At 45.4% G+C, this 22,041-nt stretch overlaps 1 protein-coding gene across 1 annotated transcript; it reads right to left on the bottom strand.

Annotated features, from left to right (window-relative positions):
- Positions 1 to 572: 572 nt before the first annotated feature.
- Positions 573 to 20,877, bottom strand: LOC120937883 (mitochondrial amidoxime reducing component 2-like). Its single transcript, XM_040351417.1, has 7 exons — positions 20,579 to 20,877; positions 17,259 to 17,432; positions 12,915 to 13,080; positions 11,357 to 11,497; positions 6,881 to 6,945; positions 3,420 to 3,491; positions 573 to 1,573 (listed from the first exon to the last, which is right to left on the bottom strand). The coding sequence occupies exons 1-7, from the start codon at positions 20,803 to 20,805 to the stop codon at positions 1,447 to 1,449; spliced, it is 972 nt and encodes a 323-aa protein (XP_040207351.1). The 5' UTR covers positions 20,806 to 20,877; the 3' UTR covers positions 573 to 1,446.
- Positions 20,878 to 22,041: the final 1,164 nt, after the last annotated feature.

Genomic DNA, 22,041 nt, shown 5'->3' on the forward strand with positions numbered 1-22,041 from the left:
CAATTGATGGCACAGTTGCTGTGTTGCATGGCACAGTGGTGACAATTGATGGCACAGTTGCTGTGTTTGATGGCATGGCACAGTGGTGACAATTGATGGCACAGTGGCTGCATTTGGTGGCATGGCACAGTGGCTGCGTTTGATGGCACAGTGGCTGCATGTGATGGGCACAGTGAGGCTGCAATTTTTATTTTATTTTTTCGTTTGCGCCCCCCAAAAAATTTTAAGCACCAGCCGCCACTGGTGACAAGTGTGTGCCCCCCCCCTTTCCCGTTGATAATTCAAGTTTGGAAAGATTATAGTCGCATGCCACGAAATTATCCACCTCATCTGATCATTATATTATTAGAATCAATCTCCGATTGCATCAGATCAGATTTTCACCTGTCTGATTTAAGTGATACTTCAGTTCCAATTGTTTATACTCTAAGTGAATGGCACAGAAAAACTCAAATTCTGATGTCTACTGCCTATTCTACAAATCTATATATTTAATATAGTATACAAAAATTAAAAAAGCTTGGAAAACTGTATGTATGCTGAATAAAAATTAATTATACATTACCCAAATGAAGTATTTGATTTATACATTTTATTAAAAAATATTACGTAAATCTTAACATTTACTATGGCAATTAATTATAGCAGCACAGAAATATCTTTGGTGCATGGAGGTTCATTCAATCACATGTTAGAAATTGTATCAGTTGTTAATCTCAGGTAATATATAGAGTAATACAGAGCACCCCGTAAACTGATGGCTACTAAGCATGCAAGTCTATATCCTTGGAGAAGTCAATGTCAGAGGAGCATGGAAGGGAGAAAGAGGACACTGGTAGTTGTGTTTTATTCAGGGGAAATGTAAACCCAGAAACTATTATTCAGTATGTTTGTTATCACACTACATTATATGCAGAGTTTTTTTGTAATTCTGTAGCAAAGTTTGTTTCCTGCCGTAAACTACACTTCCTGTAGCAGGCTGACAATGCTGTCCACATTCTTCTGCACAGTCTCAAAAAAGGTCTAAGTGCTTGTCAATAATACATCCTTGCAATATTCCCAGAGTATCAAAAGAATGACAGGCCACACACCAATGACATGTTTCACCCACATGGGCTTAATCAGAGTATATATGATTAAGCCCATATGGGTGAAATGCGTTCGTTCAGTGTGGGATGTTTGACAGTTTTTTGGACCTGCAATAAAGTTGCTTTTACTTTAGAAACATCAGCAGCGTGTGGCCCCTCAGTCTTTTGATAATCAACACAACTGAGTCTTCACAAATCTGGGGATAAAATCTATTGCAAATGCTGAAAATGTAGACATGGGAAAGTACATGGTACGGATCTCTTATTGCCACCCACTCTCTGTGATAGATCTCTCCAAGTACAGCACAAGGCAGGTCCAGTTTTTGATTTGGTGGTTCGTTTACACCAGCAGAAGCATTCAGTGGGATATCTCATATACAGGATCTCCAACTTTAATCATCCCCTTCTTCTGAATCCTCACAAACTGTCCAAAGAGTGGAGAAGACTTGTAGACCTCCTTATCCGCGGTATCACACAGCCGGTAACTGTAGAGAAACACAAGTCATTGTAATGGAATCTGCAGGTTCCTGGATCACCAGTCAGATTAAAAACTGGACTTGAACCTGCTTGGTGACTGTAAGGAATGTCCTAGTTGGCAGCAAATAACCTGCAATGGGGGTATTTTAGAATTGCTGTATTGAATCACAAGGGGGGGGGGGGGTATTTGGATAACCAGGTTACTAACAAAAGGAAGTCAGATAGACGGGTGCACTACAGCAAATTTAGGGAGTGCTACTGTTGTCCATGGAACCTTTATTACAGTAGGCAATAATGAAGGATAGGATGCTGGGGCCCAAAATAGAACAGTTTAAAGGAGCCCTAAACAATGTGTAAATTGTATAATTGTATAATTATAATTGTATAAATTGTATAATTGTATAAATGTATAATTGTAATTTATAATTGTATAATGTTGCTTATGTGCAAATAGTGTCATGATCAGTGATAGATTCAAGGCATTATTAGAACATATCACGCTTCACTGTGTAATGTTTTTTAAAGATTGACAGTTCTACAGCACAGCTCTATATCAAATATCTCTCCTATACAGCTGGTCCCATTCATTCCTAAAGATAGCCTAACATACCTGCACATTAAAGGGTAACTCTATGCATTAAGGTAAACAACCTGTAAGCACCCCCCCCCCCCCCCCTTTGTATTTACCTGAGCCCAATGTCGATTTAGTGGTGGTCACAAGTGGCTTGCTATGGGGGAATTCAGTAAAGAGGGGAGCCAGGAGCACCAGTGGGGTACCCGAGATGCAGAATCGTGGCTGTTTTGTGCAAAACCACTGCACAGAACAGGTAAGTAAACTCTGTTTGTTATTTTTATGAAACATTTTTTTTACCTTTACAATCACTTTACCATGCCTTTTGGTTCACTGTTTTCCAAAAATAGTGCATTCTCCTTTTTTGATGCATTAACACGAGCACACTAACACACTGCGGCAGAGCAAACTCAGCCTTTTTTCTTTAAAGCGGAGGTTCACCCTAAAAACATGTATATACCAGGGGCAGCACAGTGGTGTAGTGAGCAGCACTTTCGCCTAGCAGCAAAAGGGTCGTTGGTTCGAATCCCGAACTGCATGGGTTTCCTCCGGTTTCCTCCCACACTCCAAAGACATGCTGGTAGGTAAATTGGATCTTGTCCAAATTGGCCCAATATATGTGTGTATGACTGTGTGTCCCAAGCGTGTCACGATCCTACAGGGTAAAATGACCGCACCAGCCAAGCAGACACTGGCTGGAAAAAGCGCCTAGAAGCGATTCAGTTCGCATGAGTAGCACTATATAAGTCATTCATTCATTCCATCCAGCATACTGTCGACATGTACAGTATGCTGTTTTTTTTTTACATACCCTCGTATAGCTATTCCCCCCCCCCCGACTTCCGGGTAGTGAATCCCGCGGGAGTGGGCGTTCCTATTCAGAAACTAAGTGATTGATGTATGACAAAAGCTTCCCCCCGCGCATAAGGCGTGTCACCAGTTTCCGAAAGGAGCCGAACGTCGGTGCGCAGGCGCCGTATAGAGCCGACTCGCAGTTCGGCTTCTTTCGGAAACTGGTGACGCGCCTTATGCGCGGGGGGAAGATTTTGTCATCACGTCAATCACTTAGTCTCTGGAAAGGAACACCCAGTCCCGCGGGAGCCACTACCCGAAAGCCAGGGGGGGGGGAATAGCTATATGGCGGTATGTACAGCAAAAAAATAAAAAAAACAGCATACTGTACATGTCGGCAGTATGCTGGATGGAATGGTATATACTTGTTTTTAGGGTGAACCTCCGCTTTAAGTGCATGTCGAAAAGTTCCCCATTCTTTCTTGACAGACCTGCGCATTGTCTCCAGGGGCTCCTTCATATTAATAATTCCGGTGTCAGGATCCACCGTGGTCAGAATACATCTATAAAAACAGGCATAATGCACGGACGTCAGGGAAAAAATTAGGTTGAATAATTTAAACATGAAATCTGCTAAACATGATTTACATCTAACCCGGCTACATAGTATGACCTCGGTGAGACTTCAGGAAAGACAACAAATATTCTGGGGCAAAAATGACTTTGGGGGTGTATTTACATAGAAAATTGACAAGAGAAGGACAAGTACAAGGCATTGAGGAACTCTGCTATTAGGAAAAATGTAGCTATATTAAATGTATTCTTCCTTCAAAGGAGACAATTAAAGGGGAATATGATAGAGGGTGCGTCCACATAGTAAATTTGGTGTCATCTTGTTGACTTTCAGGCCATTACAAATAAAGAGGAGGCACTGGTTTGTCTGGAGGAAAAGGAGATTTAACTTTAAGGCCCCTTTTCACAACGGGGCGGATGCGCTCAGGGATCTGTTGATCCCCGCTGAGCAAGCGGATGACAGATCCGTCTCTTCTCACTGAGCAGAGACGGACCTGCTAGAGCCCCGCTGTTCTCTATGGGAAGATCGCATGAAAACGGACACCATGGGCCAGATTCAGAAAGAAGTTACGCTGGCGTATCTATTGATACGCCGCGTAACTTCTAGGATGCTCCGGCGTATCTTTTTTCTGTATTCAGAAAACAAGATACGCCGAAATTTTGCTATGATCCGACTGGCGTAAGCCTCTTATACCGTCGTATCTTAGTTGCATATTTACGCAGGCCGCTAGGTGACGCTTCCGTTGATTTATGCAAGGAATATGCAAATTAGGTAGATACGCCGATTCAGAAACCTACGTGCGCCCGGCGCATTTTTTTACGCCGTTTACGTAAGCCTTTTTCCGGCGTAAAGTTACCCCTGCTATATGAGGCGTATCCTATGTTAAGTATGGACGTCGGGCCAGCGTCTAATTTTCCGTCGATTACGTCGTTTGCGTAAGTCGTTCGCGAATAGGGCTGTACGTAAGTTATGTTCACGTCGAAAGCATTGACTATTTGCAGCGTAATTTGGAGCATGCGCACTGGGATTCTTTCACGGACGGCGCATGCGCCGTTCGTAAGAAACGTCAAATACGTGGGGTCACTATTAGTTAGCATAGAACACGCCCCCAACCAGTCTCTTTTGAAATTTTTTTTATATTATAACATTTTTTTATTGTTGTTTGCATATGTGAAATACAAAAAGTAGTGCGCCAAGTTGCATTGACTTAACATAGTGCATATACAAGCATACATTTTTCCCCTCCCCTTATCTCTGTCATTATATTTATGTGAAAAAGGAAAAACCTCTTAAATTCCAAATTGCCTTCCCTTATGTCCACCATCCCCCCCACCGCCCCTCCAACCCTCACCCACCCATCCGCCCTCCCATCACACCTTGAACCGTTTTTTTAGGTTAGTTTGCTTCGTTAAAATACGTCCTCCCCGTAAGGGGATGTCCAATAGCGGGTTAAAGTATTTATTAAATTTGAAAGACTTCTTCTTATATCGAGCATCCCGTTATGTCTAGCCATGGTTTCCATATCCTCACAAATTTTCTATAGTTGCCCTGTTTAGTAAGTGTCACTCTCTCGCTCCAGATCATTGTGTTAATGGTTTCAACCCAGGATTTGACAGTGGGTGGAGTCTGGGCCTGCCACCTCCACGCGATTAGCTTCCTTGCCTGGAAGAGGCATCTCAGCACTACCTCAAGGGTGCCGACAGGCACTCTATCCTCCTCAATACTGCCTAATAGGCATGCCTTGGACTCAGCTTCCAAATTCGTTTTAAAAGTTTTATTTATTATGTCTGTCACCTCCTCCCAGTATCTGAATAGCTTGGGGCATTTCCACATCATGTGGATGAGGCTGCCGGTCGCTCTGCACCTTGGACATTCGTCAGTACTTCTCCACCCGAGATTGAACATTCTCCTGGGGGTATAGTATACTCTATGCAGGAGGAACAAGTGTGATACTTGCTGGGATCTTTGAATTAGGCGGGCTTACACCGCACGATATACGCTACGCCGCCGTAACTAAAGGCGCAACTTCTTTGTGAATACAGTACTCGCCTTTCTAAGTTACGGTGGCGTAGCGTTTCTGAGATACGCTACGCCCGCCTAAAGATAGGCGCCTGTACGTGAATCTGGCCCCATGTCTGTTTTCAGCTAGTTCTAGCTAATTCAGTATATATTTATATATATATATATATATATCTTTGCCGTTCGTCTATATGATTTGAAGAATGAAGTAAAACCGTTTGCAACTGGAGCATATGTCCATTTGTCGTTTCTATTAAAGCTGGTGGAAGATTGGGAGCCCACCCTGACATTTTCTCCACTACATGAAAATAAGAGAGGCAAGTAACCCACCTAAAGTTTCAATATATATATATATATATAAACAAATCTACACAGTTGAATAAGTTTGTTAGCATGTCGCTGCCTAGGGGCACCTCAGAGGTACTACAAGCCAGGCCCACTGACCATATTCTTATATTAATATCTTTTTTTTAGGGGTAGCAAAAAGAAAAAGTACAAAGCAAGGAAAGACACAATGCTCTCAGGTTATCATATACACCTGTTTTGGTGAGAAATGTCTAAGTGGGGATTTTCTTTTTACTTTTTTGTGTTTTCAAACTGAGGCAATAATTAATAGAATATAGTTCAAGATTCAAACAGCCATTAGAAAGTATAGACATGTTTTAGTTTAGAATTAAGTTCATATTTATATTAGAAGAGAAACCACACACACAGGGGGTTATTTACTAAAGGCAAATCCACTTTGCACTATAAGTGCACTTGAAAGTGCGGTCGCTGTAGATCGCTGTTGATCTGAGGGGAAGCTCTGAAATGAGGGCAAGCTCTGCTGATTTTATCATGTGCAAGCTAAAATGCTGTTTTTTTATTTTCCTTGCATGTTCCCCTCAGATATACAGCGACCGCACTTGAAAGTGCACTTGTAGTGCAAAGTGGATTTGCCTTTCGTAAATAACCCCCACCAGGGGCGGACTGACAACTGATGGGGCCCCCCGGGCAATAGGAGATTATGGGGCCCCCAGGCAATAGGAGATTTTGGGGCCCCCAGGCAATAGGAGATTATGGGGCCCCCAGGCAATAGGGGGCCACACAGTATACACACACATACAGTATACATACACAGACACACAATACACACACACAGTATACATACACATACACACACTGAAAAGGTACTGGAGAGGTGGGGGAACTATAATCTTGGGATTTTTTTTAAAACACTGATTTTTACATACTCTGCCTGGTTTTACTGGGGCTGTCAACCCTGATGGGGCCCCCTAGTTGCATGGGGCCCTCGGGCAGTGCCCGAGGGCCCGAATGGTCAGTCTGCCCCTGACCCCCACAGTCTGTACATATACTGACCGTGGACAAGGCATGACTTGTTTCAGTCTCACGTGTTCGCCAATCTGAATCTCCTTCCAGGAGTCCTACAGTCAGAAAATAAAAATTTGTTATGAAGCTTGAGGCGATTCAGTTCGCATTTGTAGCGTTATATAAGTTATTCACTCACTCACTCAAAGCACTGTGCAAACTGTTGGTGCTACAGAAATCCTGTATAATAGCAATAATAATATGATATAGACATAAATAGGAGAGCCTTTATTATCCAAACAGTTACAATAAATATAAATACAATTTAATAGACAAATAAAAACAACATTTTTCAATACATACAAGTCTTTCTTTTTTTTTTGTTAAAAAAATAAAAATTGTAACCTCATTGGCTCTTTTCTATTTATTTCTCTACTGTAGGAGTTCTTTTTGTGAACACAATTCTTCTATTTTACCATTAGGTGGCGATAGAACACAACAAATCCACCCCGAGACAGCAAACTGCAGCATTTCTCAACTTTATATTACGCACTTTCAAACACAGATGTTTATGATGGATTGGCGATCGTCTTAAGGTGGAACATCACACTCTCAATCAACATTGACTATTTCTAATCCTTATGCTACTAGCATTAGTAAATAGATATGAATGTATATCAAATTTACTTGTTTTAAAGTGGAATTTCAGTATTTTTTTCAACTTTCCATCTATTAAATCTTCTGCTTTTGTTGTTTTAACTTTGGATAGTAAAGGCATTTTTTTTCTGCCAGTAAATACCTTATACAGCCCACTTCCTGTTTCTTGCCTGGTCATTAGCCTAGGCTTATGACATCATACACAGCTCTCTCACTCTCGTGAGCGTTTACCAGGAAGGGATGAGTCATAAGAGGGCCAATGAGAGTTGCGGAGCTGGAGGTGTGCCTCTGTGTGTCTGTGTAAATCCAGGAAGTGAACAGGCAGCAGCCTCAGCTGCCCACAGTTAAAATGGATGCAGTCAGACTTAGTGGAGGGAGATTTCTGCAGCATATTTGGCAAATACAAAATGAAAGTATATATAAAATAATATGCAAAGTGCTTGGAGGGAAGCTTCAGAATGGCAAAGATGTTTTACCGTATTACAAATTATGTAAGCAGACTGCAGTTCCTCTTTAAATGGATTGTACTGGTTTGTTTTCTATTTTCTAAATAGGTTCCTTTAAGCTAGTGCATTGTTGGTTCACTTACCTTTTCCTTCCATTTACCTTCTAAATGTTTTTTTTCTTTGTCTGAATTTCTCACTTCCTGTTTCTCCTCAGTAAGCTTGCCCCTATCATCTGGCTGGGGGTTAGTCAGTCAGAACAGCTTACTGAGGAGGAACAGGAAGTGAGAAATTCAGACAAACAAAAAAAACATTTGGAAGGGAAATCGAAGGAAAAGGTTAGTGAACCAACAATGCACTAGCTTAAAGGAACCTATTTAGAAAATAAAAAACAAACCTTTACAACCCCTTTAAACTTTTTTCTTACATTTCTTCAGTTACTTCCTGGTTTCCAGGCCTAGCCAAATGATGTCATACATCCCAGGAGTCTTCAAGAAGGGAGAAGGAGGGGTTCTCTCAGCAAAGCACACCCTCCTGTCTGCATGCTTGAGCTAAGAACAGTTGGATTCCATGAAGTAAATATCTGAATCAACTACCCATACTCAAAATGGCCACGGCCAGAAATGCTACAGGGGGTGTTTTTCAAAGTGATTTCTCAGCAAAATAAAACGTGGAGATATGGGTGGGTGAGTTTGCTTTGAATATTAAAAATTAATTACAATGGTTGTCATGAAGGTATAAAAACCTTCTGTTTGCAGTTCCCCCACAGACCCCCCCCCCCCCCAATACTTACTTGAGCCCCCTCTCGATCCAGTGATGTACATCAGAGCATTGCCTCTCCAGGGACTGGCACTTCTGATTGGTATTTAGCAGCAGTGGGAGCGATTGGTTCCCGCTGCCGTCAATAGCAGCCAGAGAGCCAATCAGGAGGGGAAGGGCCAAGCCACAGCTCAGTGCCACAGAGCCGTGGCTCGGGAGTGTGCCTGCTTGGGTGCCCCCAGAGTAAGCTGCTTGCTCTGGGTGCAGGAGCCAAAAGTGCCGAAGAGGAGGATCCGGGCTGCTTTGTGCCAAACCACTACACAGAGCAGGTAAGTATTTTATTTAGATTTTTTAAAGGCTTTAATATCGCTTTAAATAACGTTTTTGGTGCTCAGATGCAGTAGACATTCACTTTAATCTTATATCTATGGCTGATGTTGGAGAAGGCTGATCTTGTACCTGGTGCGTAGAAAGTCACCATCATCCATCATCACACATCAGTCATTATGCATGGGTAGCATATACCTAATCATTCACTAAAGATGGAGATTGCTTCCTCCATCAGTCACTTAGGATCAGTAATGCTTCTCCATCAGTCACTAAGGATGGGTAGCGTATATCTCATCAGTCACTAAGGATGGGTAGCGTCTATCTCATCAGTCTCTAAGGATGGGTAGCGTCTATCTCATCAGTCACTAAGGATGGGTAGCGTCTATCTCATCAGTCACTAAGGATGGGTAGCGTCTATCTCATCAGTCTCTAAGGATGGGTAGCGTCTATCTCATCAGTCACTAAGGATGGGTAGCGTCTATCTCATCAGTCACTAAGGATGGGTAGCGTCTATCTCATCAGTCTCTAAGGATGGGTAGCGTCTATCTCATCAGTCACTAAGGATGGGTAGCGTCTTCCTCATCAATCACTAAGGATGGGTAGCGTCTATCTCATCAGTCACTAAGGATGGGTAGCGTCTATCTCATCAGTCTCTAAGGATGGGTAGCGTCTATCTCATCAGTCACTAAGGATGGGTAGCGTCTTCCTCATCAATCACTAAGGATGGGTAGCGTCTACCTCATCAGTCACTAAGGATGGGTAGCGTCTATCTCATCAGTCTCTAAGGATGGGTAGCGTCTACCTCATCAGTCACTAAGGATAGGTAGCGTCTTTCTCATCAGTAACTAAGGATGGGTAGTGTCTACCTCATCAGTCACTAAGGATGGGTAGAGTCTACCTCATCAGTCACTAAGGATGGGTAGCCTCTACCTCATCAGTCACTAAGGATGGGTAGCGTCTACCTCATCAGTCACTAAAGATGGGTGCTGCTTCCCTCATCAGTCACTAAGGTTGGGTAGCAGTAGTGCTTCCTCCATCATTTATTAAAGATGGGTAGTGCTTCCCCCATCGGTCACTAAGCAGGGGTGGTGCTTCCCCCATCAGTTACTAAGGAGTGGTTGTGCTTCCCCCATCAGTCACTAAGGAGGGGTGGTGCTTCCCCCATCGGTCACTAAGGAGGGGTAGCGTCTACCTCATCGGTCACTAAGGATGGGTAGCGTCTATCTCATCAATCACTAAGGATGGGTAGCGTCTACCTCATCGGTCACTAAGGATGGGTAGCGTCTATCTCATCAATCACTAAGGATGGGTAGCGTCTACCTCATCAGTCACTAAGGATGGGTAGCGTCTATCTCATCAGTCACTAAGGATGGGTAGCGTCTACCTCATCAGTCACTAAGGATGGGTAGCGTCTATCTCATCAATCACTAAGGATGGGTAGCGTCTACCTCATCAGTCACTAAGGATGGGTAGCGTCTACCCCATCAGTCACTAAGGATGGGTAGCGTCTATCTCATCAATCACTAAGGATGGGTAGCGTCTACCTCATCAGTCACTAAGGATGGGTAGCGTCTACCCCATCAGTCACTAAGGATGGGTAGCGTCTACCTCATCAGTCACTAAGGATGGGTAGCGTCTACCTCATCAGTCACTAAGGATGGGTAGCGTCTACCTCATCAGTCACTAAGGATGGGTAGCGTCTACCTCATCAGTCACTAAAGATGGGTGGTGCTTCCCTCATCAGTCACTAAGGTTGGGTAGCAGTAGTGCTTCCTCCATCATTTATTAAAGATGGGTAGTGCTTCCCCCATCGGTCACTAAGCAGGGGTGGTGCTTCCCCCATCGGTCACTAAGGAGTGGTGGTGCTTCCCCCATCGGTCACTAAGGAGGGGTGGTGCTTCCCCCATCAGTCACTAAGGAGGGGTGGTGCTTCCCCCATCAGTCACTAAGGAGGGGTGGTGCTTCCCCCATCGGTCACTAAGGAGTGGTGGTGCTTCCCCCATCGGTCACTAAGGAGGGGTGGTGCTTCCCCCCTCAGTGACTAAGGAGGATTAGTAATTCCCCATCTGTCACTAAGGGCTTCCCCAATTAGTTACTTAGGATGGGTAGTGTTTAGTTTATCAACTGCTAAGGGTGGGTTGTACTCCCTTTATCTGTCACTATAGATGGGTAGCACCTAGCTCATCAGTCACGAAGGATGGGTAGTGCTTCTCTCATCAGTTACTAAGGATGAGAAATGATAACCATCAGTCATTTAGGAGGGATTGTGCTTCCTCCATCAGTCGCCAAGAGAGGCGATTCTTCCTTCATCAAGATTTGATTTGATTTTGTACTTTACCTCGGCAAAGGGTTCACATCCAGAGACCACAATGTTTGGTCGAAAGTTTTGGATGGAGATTTTGTGTTCCAGTTTTGAGTTGAGGTCTTCTAATGAGGCATCAGAGAGTAGAAGGAGGGGGCTGAGGTCAGGGTACGCCACCTGGTGGATAGTAGAACATTGACAAAATGAAAATACTGACATATTTTTGACCATTTAGCCGGGTTATTGCAGCAAATTTTGACTGCTTATACACTATATTACCGAAAGTATTGGGACGCCTGCCTTTACACGCACATGAACTTTGATGGCATCCCAGTCTTAGTCCGTAGGGTTCAATATTGAGTTGGCCCACCCTTTGCAACTATAACAGCTTCAACTCTTCTGGGAAGGCTGTCCACAAGGTTTAGAAGTGTGTCTATGGGAGTGTTTGACCATTCTTCCAGAAGCGTATTGTGAGGTCAGGCTCAGATATGGATGAGCTGGCTCGCAGTCTCCGCTCTAATTCATCCCAAAGGTTATCTATCGGGTTGAGGTCAGGACTCTGTGCAGGCCAGTCAAGTTCCTCCACCCCAAACTCGCTTTATGGACCTTGCTTTGTGCACTGTCCAAATCATTTGGTGGAGGGAGGATAATGGTGTGAGGTTGTTTTTCAGGGGTTGGGCTTGGCCCCTTAGCTCCTGTGAAGGGAACTCTTAAGGCGCCAGAATACCAAGACATTTTGGACAATTTCATGCTCTTAACTTTGTGGGTACAGTTTGGGGATGGCTCCTTCCTGTTCCAACATGACTGTGCACCAGTGCACAAGCAAGGTTCATAGAGACATGGATGAGCAAGTTTGGGGTGGAGGAACTTGACTGGCCTGCACAGAATCCTGACCTCAACCTGACAGAACACCTTTGGGATGAATTTGAGTGGAGACTGCGGCCAGGCCTTCTCGTCCCACATCAGTGCCTGACCTCACAAACGCACTTTTGGAAGAATGGTCATAGACACACACCTAAACCTTGTGGACAGCCTTCCCAGTAGAGCCAATGCTGTATCCTGGCCTAGGCCAACAAGGCCCAGGCCTAGGGAAGCACTTTGCAGGGGGGCAGCACAGACAGTGTCCCCGCCGGCTTGCACTACACTGTCAGGCAAATTAGTTTAGCGCCCCCATAAATCGGCCGCACTGCTTCCAGTATGTGGGCGGTTGGCATTCTGCAACTGTGGGGGGGGGGGGGGCGTCGCTTCTAATTTTTTACCATCCCTGGCCCATTGCAAAGATTTCCCTTCACTTCCTGTCCCATAGCCAAACAGGAAGTGAGGGGAATCTATGCAAATTAAGGCAATCCATTGCCCCCCCCCCCAGGCCATCAGAACTAGTGTCCCCACTTGAAAATTTCAGGGTGGGTCTTAAACCGCAAAGGGTGTGGCCTTGACAGGAAGGGGTGGGTAATATTTAAATTAGGGGTGCACAAGTTTAGTCAGGCCTAGGGCAGCACAAAACCTAAATTCACCCCTGAGTAGAGCTGAAGCTGTTATAGCTGCAAAGGGTGGGCCAACTCAATATTGAACCCTACTGACTATACGGGCTCACCTGGTCATTTTCAGTGTATGTGGGATATTCCTTCTTTGGATTCCGGCGCTTCATCCTGTCCTCGAACTGTACTAATCGGTACATCTGAACACTCTTCAAGAATTTTGTAATCCAGTGAGATGCTTCGTCTCCGCAGTCTCTGCCCATGACCTCATTCCCATGGACCCTCAACAATAAAAATAAAAACACAATAAACACATTTCTTTTCTTTTCACTTTTCATCTGCATTATTCTACTGGGATTGGAGATCATTTACATATCCTCAATGTCTCTGAGTGCATGAATATCAAAATCATGTGTCTTCAGCTCAAAATCTGTTAGCAGAATATGTTAAAGCAGGTCTTTGAAAATTTTGCCAAGTTTTGCACAAATTTTCGATTTGTTTTTAATGTTTAGGACTTTAAAAAAAGAAAATAATTGTATTTGTTCAGTCAGGTGAATATCTAAGTTTCCTCCCACACTTCAGTGACATGCTGATAGGTTAATTGGATCCTGTCTAGTCTAAATTGTCCCTATTATGTATAAATGGGAGTAGGGAACTTAGGGCCAGATTCAGGTAGAATCGCGGCAGCGTAACGTAGTGCATTTACGTTACACCGCCGCAAGTTTTATGGGCAAGTGCTTGATTCACAAAGCACTTGCCTGTAAACTTGCGGCGGCGTATCGTAAATCCATCCGGCGCAAGCCCGCCTAATTCAAATGGGGCGTGTATCATTTAAATTAGGCGCGTTCCCGCGCCGAACATACTGCGCATGCGTGGTCCCTAAAATTTCCCGACGTGCATTGCGCTAAATGACGTCGCAAGGACGGCCATACTTAACATTGGCTAGACCACCTAGGGGGCATGTTTATCTTTACGCCGCATCGCATTTACTGCGACGGGCAACGCGTACGTTCTACGCCGACCTAGCAGCCGGCCTAGAATTGCAGCCTAAGATCCGACGGTGTAAGTCACTTACACCTGTCGGATCTTAGGGAGATCTATGCGTAACCTGATTCTATGAATCAGGCGCATAGATACGACCGGCCGGATTCGGAGATACAACGGCGGATCGGGAGATACGCCGTTGTATCTTCTTTATGAATCTGGCCCGTAATGCTTTATGGGGCGTAAAGTTAAGCCCCATAAAGCAGGTGTAACCCAGCAGCAGATATGCAAAGGTCTGCCCCAGGGAACACAAGCCGGCGTATTTTAAGTCGTTTACGTAGGACGTGAATATGACTAGGCGTAGGTTACGTTCACGCCGTAGGCAGTGATCCGGCCTATCTTAGGCAGTTGTTCCGACGTGATTGTGAGCATGGGCACTGGGATGCGTCCACGGGACGGTGCATGCGCCGTTCGTTATACGTATCTGTCTGGCGCTCGGCCCATCATTTGCATGGGGTCACGCCTCATTTGCATGGCTCACGCCCACTTCCACCTACGCCGGCTTACGCCTAGGAAACCCAGCGCAGTTTTAGGAGGAAGTGCTTTGTGAATTCCATGCTTGCCTCTTTGCGCTGCGTTGGCGTAGCGTACAGAAGATATACGATATGGCGGCATAAATGTGCGCCGCTGTCTGTGAATCCAGGCCAATATATACAGTTAGGTCCATGTATATTTGGACACAGGCACAATTTTCATACTTTTGGCTCTGTATGCCACCTGAATAAAGTAACAATGAAACAATCCAAATTTATTTGAATTGCAGACTTTCAGCTTTAATTCAAGAGGTTGAACATAAATACCAAGTACAAATTTTAAGAACTGCAGCCATTTTTGTACACAGTCCCCTCATTTTCAGGGGTTCGAATGTAATTGGAAAAATAAATATAATAATAATAATATGGAAATAAAATGTTAATCTTAATATTTTGTTAAGAATTTTTCACTAGCAATGACTGCCTGAAATTTGGAGCCCATGGACATTACCAATATCTGGGTTTCCTCCTTTCTGATGCTTTGCCAGGCTGTAACTGCAGCTGTCTTCAGTTGTTCTTTGTTTGTGGGTCTTTCTGCCTTTAGTTTTGCCTTCAACAAGTGAAATTCATGCTCAATTGGGTTCAGATCAGGTGATTGACTTGGCCATTGCAGAATATTCCACTTCTTTTCCTTCAAAAGCTCCTGGGTTACTTTTGCCGTGTGTTTTGGATCACTGTCCATCTGTACTGTGAAGTGCCGTCCAATCATCTTTGCTGCGTTTGGCTAAATCTGGGCTGACAGTATATCTGTAAACACTGCAGAATTCATCCGGCGGCTTCTGTCTTCTGTCACATCATCAATAAACACCAATGACCCAGTGCCACTGGAAGCCATGCATGCCCATGCCATCACACTGCCTCCACCATGTTTTACAGATGACGTTGTGTGCTTTGGATCATGAGCTGTTCCAAGTCTTCTCCACACTTTTTTCTTCCTGTCATTCTGGTACAGATTCATCTAATGCCGCATACACACCATCACTTTATGTGATGAAAAAAAACGACACTTTCTGTGAAGTAAAAAACGACGTTTTTGAAACTTCAATTTTCAAAGACGAAGTTGCCTACACACCATCGTTTTTCTCACAATGTTCTAGCAAAGCGAGGTTACGTTCACCACGTTTTTCCATTGAAGCTCGCTTCATAACTTCGGGGCATGCGCGGGTGAAAAAACGTTGTTTTAAACAACGTTTTTTGCTACACACGGTCAATTTCTGTGAAGTAAAAAACGACGTTTTGAAAAACGACACATAAAATTGAAGCATGCTTCAATTTTTTTTTTTCGTTTTTCAGAAGACATAAAATAACGTTTTTAAAAACGTCGTTTTTTTCATCACATAAAGTGATGGTGTGTACGCGGCATTAGTTTCATCCATCCAAAGAATATTTTTCCAGAACTGGTCTGGCTTTTCTAGATGTTTTTGGCAAAGTCTAATCTGGCTTTTCTATTCTTCAGGCTTATGAATAGTTTGCACCTTGTGCTCAACCCTCTGTATTTGATCTTGTGAAGTCTATTCTTAAATGTAGACTTTGACAATGATACGCCAATCTCCTGGAGAGTGTCCTTCACTTGTCTGGATGTTGTGAATCCACCACTGTTGTTTTCCATGGATGTCCAGGCCTTTTTATGTTGCTGATCTCACCAGTGCGTTCTTCTTTCCTCAGAATGTGCCAAACTGTTAATGTGTCCATTCCTAATGTTGCTGCTATCTCTCTGATGGATTTGTTTCCTTTTTGAAGCCTTGCAATGGCCTGTTTCACTTGCATGGGAAGCTCCTTTGAACGCATGATGTAGATTCACAGCAAAAGATTCCAAATGCAAATACCACACTTGGAATCAACTCCAGACCTTTTACCTGCTTAATTAATAAAGAAATAATGAAGGAGTAGCCCACACTAGCTATTGATTCAATTCCCCAATTACGTTTGGTCCCAGGAAACCCTTCCTCTGATCTGGATAAATATATCCTCAAATTAAATCTGAGAGTGTGCACTTTCAGCCCATATCCATTATATAACTATTAGGGGTGCGTCTCTACACTGGTCTTTTACGATTCGATTACGATTATCCCGTTCACGATTTGATTAGATTCTGCGATGCATCACGGTTACTGCGCAAGTGTGCACGGTTAAAAACTTTTTATCCAAAAATCCAATGCCAGCAAGTTTAGAAATGTATGCTTTGCTTAAAGTTGTACGGTGTTTATAGGATTCGGTAGCTCAAACAGAGTATGATGGGTTACCCATCCAAACTGAGGCACAAATCAATCTGTTCGTCTCTATTAGATTGTTCATCTCTATTTCTGTTCTCTAATGTTTTATTGTATCTGCATAGTACTGCGGCATATGTACAGTATATTGTCCTGACACCCTTTTCTGTCTTGTATTGAACTGCAGAGGTTTTCTTTTTTCTTTTTTTGTAGTTTTGTGACACCCAGTGGTGGTTTTGGGCCACTATAATTTGCTTACTATGTGATTTTGATATGTTCCTCTCTCCTCCCCTCCTGTTTGGTGCTAATTAGTTCAGCCGTAGCTATACCCACCATCTTCCATATTCTCTCAGTCAGTATTAGTGTTTCACAGAGACAGGGCTTAAGAAAGCTATTTTCTTCCTACACTTCAAAAGACTTGAAAAACATCCTCTGTATTGCAATTATCTGAAGTAAACGTGCGTTGGATTCAACTACTGTATCTTATTAAAGAGTTAAGCAGCCTGTGGATGATGTTAAGTCAGCAGATGACCATACTGTGCAGAAAGACTAAGGAAGTATGTCAATTCATAAAGCTTAATTTGAAACAGAACATATATTCTCCCTCTGTGTAGTGCTACGGAATAGATGTATGCTATATTTTATTGCTATTTTCTGGAATCCAGATACATACTTGCAGGTAAAAATTGAATTTCTAGTTGGCAGCTTCAAGGGAATCTCGAGTTTATCCATTCCCGGTGCACTGATAGTTAAATATCCTTTATCACAGGTCACCGTTATCAGCACCATTCTAGGCTCCTGTCTGGCTGTAACATGGACTTTGTCCTCCTTTACAACAAGCCAATGTCTGCAATGATAAAAAAGGGACAGAAAAGGGTACAAACAAAAATTCAAAGGGGGCACAAGGAGGGGAAGGGGGGGGGGGGGTGAGAAGAACAAGAGGGTAGAGAAAAGGGGAGAGCAATAAGGGGTAGAATGGAAGGAGTGAATGGGGGTGAGAGGAGTGAGGGGGGAAGGGAGAGGGGAAAGTGGATGGGAAAGGGGCGTAGGGGAATTGGGAGAGATGAGAGGGGGAAATAACAAGTGAGAGAAGAGAGGTGGGACATAGCGGGATGAAGAGAATGAGAGGGGGGAGAGGAAAAAGAGAGTGGGGAGAGAAAAGAGAAAGAAAGAGTGGGGAGAAGAAAGAGAGAGAGTAGGGAGAGGAGAGAGAGAGAGAGAGAGAGAGAGAGTGAAGGGAGGGGCAAGAGGGCATGGAGAGAGAACAGAGAAAGGAAAGAGAGAGAGCTGTGAGAGGAGAGAGAGTTAGAGAGGGGAGAGGAGAGTTAGAGAGGGGAGAGGAGAGAGAGAGCGGGTAGAGGAGAGAGAGAGAGCGGGTAGAGGAGAGAAAGAGATCGGGAAGAGGAGAACGAGAGTGGGGGAGAGAGAGTGGGGAGAGAAAAGGGAGAGTGGGGATTGGAGAGAGAGCGGGGAGAGGATAGAGTTATAGAGGGGAGAGAGAGCAAGAGTGGGGAGAGGAGAGAGGGAGCGGTGAGAGGAAAGAGGGAGGGGAGAGGAGAGAAGGAGCGGGTAAAGGAGAGAGAGAGAGCGGGTAAAGGAGAGAGAGAGAGCGGGTAGAGGAGAGAGAGAGCGGGTAGAGGAGAGAGAGTTAGAGGGGAGGAGAGAGAGAAAGAGAGCAGGGAGAGGAAAGAGAGTTAGAGTGGGGGAGAGAGAGAAAGAGAGCAGGGAGAGGAAAGAGAGTCAGAATGGGGGAGAGCAGAGTCCAGGAGAGTTAGAGCGGGGAGAAGAGAGAGAGCAGGGAGAGGATTGAGGGAGAGCGGAGTCCAGGAGAGTGAGGGCGGGGAGAAGAGAGAGAGCAGGGAGAGGATTGAGGGAGAGCGGAGTCCAGGAGAGTGAGGGCGGGGAGAAGAGAGAGAGCAGGGAGAGGATTGAGGGAGAGCGGAGTCCAAAAGAGTGAGGGCGGGGAGAAGAGAGAGAACGGGGAGAGGAGAGAGGGAGAACGGAGTCCAGGAGAGTGAGAGCGGGGAGAAGAGAGTGGGGAGTGGAGAGAGGGAGAACGGAGTCCAGGAGAGTGAGAGCGGGGAGAAGAGAGTGGGGAGTGGAGAGAGGGAGCGGGGAGAAGAGGGAGAGAGGGCAAGAAAAGAGAGAAAGCAGGGAGGAGAAAAATAGAGAGCAGAGAAAGAGGGAAAGGAGAGATGGGGGAGTAGGTGAGGAGGAGAGTGAGACAAAATTAGAAGGGGAAGACCCATTGGAGTGAGGAATTTTATGGCCGCAGCTGAATAGGCCGACAGCCTGCTATAATGTGACAGCTTCCGGCAGCTCACAAATGAGCACTTCATTCCCTACCCATGCATGCACAACCTGCTCTCTCTTGCAGCTCAGTGTTCTGCAAAAGTGACAGAGAGTGAACTGTGTATGCATGGGTAAGAAACGAATGCCGAGTGCTCATTCATGAGTTTCTGGGGCCACGCATCCAACGCTCCATACGTCCTCTGCATACACCCATGCAGGCAGTCCCATTCATGTCAGTTGGGATGCAGCAGCTGCATGGACACCGCCACTGATTCAAATTTTACATCTGTGCAGATGGGTGCACAGATTGGAACGCAGACAGTGTGCACCCATATGGATGTCAAAGTGGGAGCAGCGGCTGTGCCCATGCAGCCGCTACATCCCAACTCACATGAATAGGACTGCCTGCACAGAACATCTTTGCATCCCCATTCAGGTAAATGAGGCCCAACTTGTAACCTTTCCAATAACAAATATAAATGGGCATAGATGTGAATGGGTCCTAAAGTGATTGGGGTAGATTCTGGTAGGGGCGCGCACTGATACGGCGGCGCAGCGTACCGTCTTTACGCTACGCCGCCGTAAATTACAGGAGCAAGCGCTGTATTCACGAAGCACTTGCTCCGTAAGTTGCGGCGGCGTAGCGTAAAAGGGGCCGGCGTAAGCCCGCGTAATTCAAATGATCCGGTAGGGGGCGTGGATCATTTAAATTAGGCGCGTTCCCGCGCCGAACGTACTGCGCATGTGCCGTCCCTAAAATTTCCCTACGTGCATTGCGGTGAATGACGTCGCAAGGACGTCATTGGTTTCGACGTGAACGTAAATGGCGTCCAGCGCCATTCACGGACGACTTACGCAAACGACGTAAAATTTTCAAATCGCGACGCGGGAACGACGTCCATACTTAACATTGGCTGCGCCTCCTAATAGCAGGAGCAACGTTACGACGAAAACGACTTACGTAAACGACGTAAAAAACTACCGCCGGGCGCACGTACGTTTGTGAGTCGGCGTAAGTATGTAATTTGCATACTCTACGCCAGGGGTCTCCAAACTGCGGCCCGAGGGCCAGATGTGGCCCTTTGCTAGCCTTTATCCGGCCCTTGGGGCACAATTCCTCCCACTGATATGAGGCTCTATTCCTTCCACTGGCACCAACAATGGGGCACTATATCATCCACCGATACCAAAGATGGGATACTATTCCTACTAATAGGGGGAATACTCCTCCTCCTACTGACCACCAACCCTGATGCCATATTTGTTCTCACTGATGCCGGGTCCGTGACATTTTATTCCCCTGCTGGTCACAATCCGGCCCTCCTAAAGTCTGAAGGGCAATAAAGTGGCCCTTTGTTTGAAAAGTTTGGAGACCCCTGCTCTACGCTGACAACTACGGAAGCGCCACCTAGCGGCCAGCATGAGAATGCACGCTAAGATACGACGGCGTAAAAGACTTATGCCAGTCGTATCTTAGGCTAATGTCGGCGAATCTAGCTTTCTGAATACAGAAAGTAGATACGGCGGCGCAGCTTTGGAATTACGCGGCGTATCTATGGATATGCCGGCGTAATTCTTTCCTGAATCTACCCCACTGTTTGCTATGGGTTACGGCAGTCCGCACACTATCGCTGAACTTTGGAATGTCTTATTGAACTCGGTGAGTCACATAACACTCTCGTAGCATAAGAAGTTTTATACCTGTCACTGAGCTCTCCATTCTTCAGTCCATAATCCCTGCACTCTGCTTCTTGAAGAGGGATCCCTTTGCAGGACTTTACTGGGTAGAGGAACAACTGTGAGATCTGCCCAACCTTCCGCACATGCATCTTCTTCCTCTTGGACATAAAGAGCCAGGTGATGGCCACTGCGGCCCCCAGCCCAGCCAGGCCAATCAGGAGGGTGCGGTGCTTCGAGAGGGTCTCCATAGCTGTGTGTGCAAGAGGGGACTTCTTTCCAGACTATCACAGCCTGATCCAGCGTTACACCACTGCGCATAACTCTACATGACGAAAACAACTGAGTTGGATCCTTTCCCAGCCATTGGACCCACCTACTATTATGTTAACTATTTGCCATGCTCTTATTTTACAAAGAAAGAAGTTATTCCCGTTGGAGACGGATCATCTCTACTACGGCCTTCTTAAGACTAAATATCAACAGTGGGGTAGATTCAGGTAGCTACGCTATAAGTTACGGCGGCGCAGCGTAGTGTATTTACGCTACGCCTCCGCAACTTACAGGAGCAAGTGCAGTATTCACAAAGGCCCATATTCTCTGTAAATGTCCGCGGGCGGCGCGTAAGGCATTTACACTCCGCCGCCCCAAACTACAGGAGCAAGTGCTGTATTCCCCAAACACTTGCTCCGTAGTTTGGGGCGGCGGAGTGTAAATGGCCCGCCGTAGCCACGCGTATCTTCAAGGGGGCGGCTTCTATTCAAATTAAGCGCGCCCCCGATTCTAAGTAACTGCGCATGCGCCGGGCTTAAAAAAGCCCAGTGCGCATGCTCCAGTTCTCGGCGGAAAACGTCAATGACGCCGACGTGTGCGTCATTGACGTAAAGTCGTATTCAAGAACGACTTAGGGAAACGAAGTAGCCGACGGAAAAACACGACGCGGACCCGACGCTATCCGTAACATGGCCTACGTGGGACATGCGGAAACTTACTCCTCATATAGCAGGAGTAAGTTTCCGCTTACGCAAACGACGTTAGCGACGGGTACGCGGCGCAAAATCGTTCGGGAATCGGCGTAGGCGTCCAGCCCTATTCGCGAACGACTTACGCAAACGACGTAAATAATTCAAATTTCGAAGCGGGAACGACGTCCATACTTAACATTGGCTGCGCCTCCTAATAGCAGGAGCAGCCTTACGCCGGAAAAGCCTTAACGCAAACGACGTAAAAAACGAACGCCGGGCGCACGTACGTTTGTGAATCGGCGTATCTAGGAAATTAGCATATTCTACGCCGACAACAACGGAAGCGCCCCTAGCGGCCAAAGTTATATTGCACACATTTCTACGCCGCCGCAATCAAGTTACGTAGGTGGAGGAAGTCTATTTTTTCAGCGTAACTGCCTTTGTGAATCGGCGTAACGCTACGCGGGCGCGGAATTCAAATTACGGCGGCGTATCTGGAGATACGCCGCCGCAAAAGGTATG

Source organism: Rana temporaria, chromosome 4 (genome assembly GCF_905171775.1).
Source record: "Rana temporaria chromosome 4, aRanTem1.1, whole genome shotgun sequence".
Classification (NCBI taxonomy): Eukaryota; Metazoa; Chordata; class Amphibia; order Anura; family Ranidae; genus Rana; species Rana temporaria.

Coding starts and splice junctions, on each gene's coding strand:
- LOC120937883 (XM_040351417.1), bottom strand. CDS start 20,805: ATGGAGACCCTCTCGAAGCACCGCACCCTCCTGATTGGCCTGGCTGGG. Junction 13,081..17,258: donor AATTCAATTTTTACCTGCAA/GTATGTATCTGG, acceptor TTTATTGTTGAG/GGTCCATGGGAATGAGGTCA. Junction 11,498..12,914: donor CATACACTGAAAATGACCAG/GTGAGCCCGTAT, acceptor ACTATCCACCAG/GTGGCGTACCCTGACCTCAG.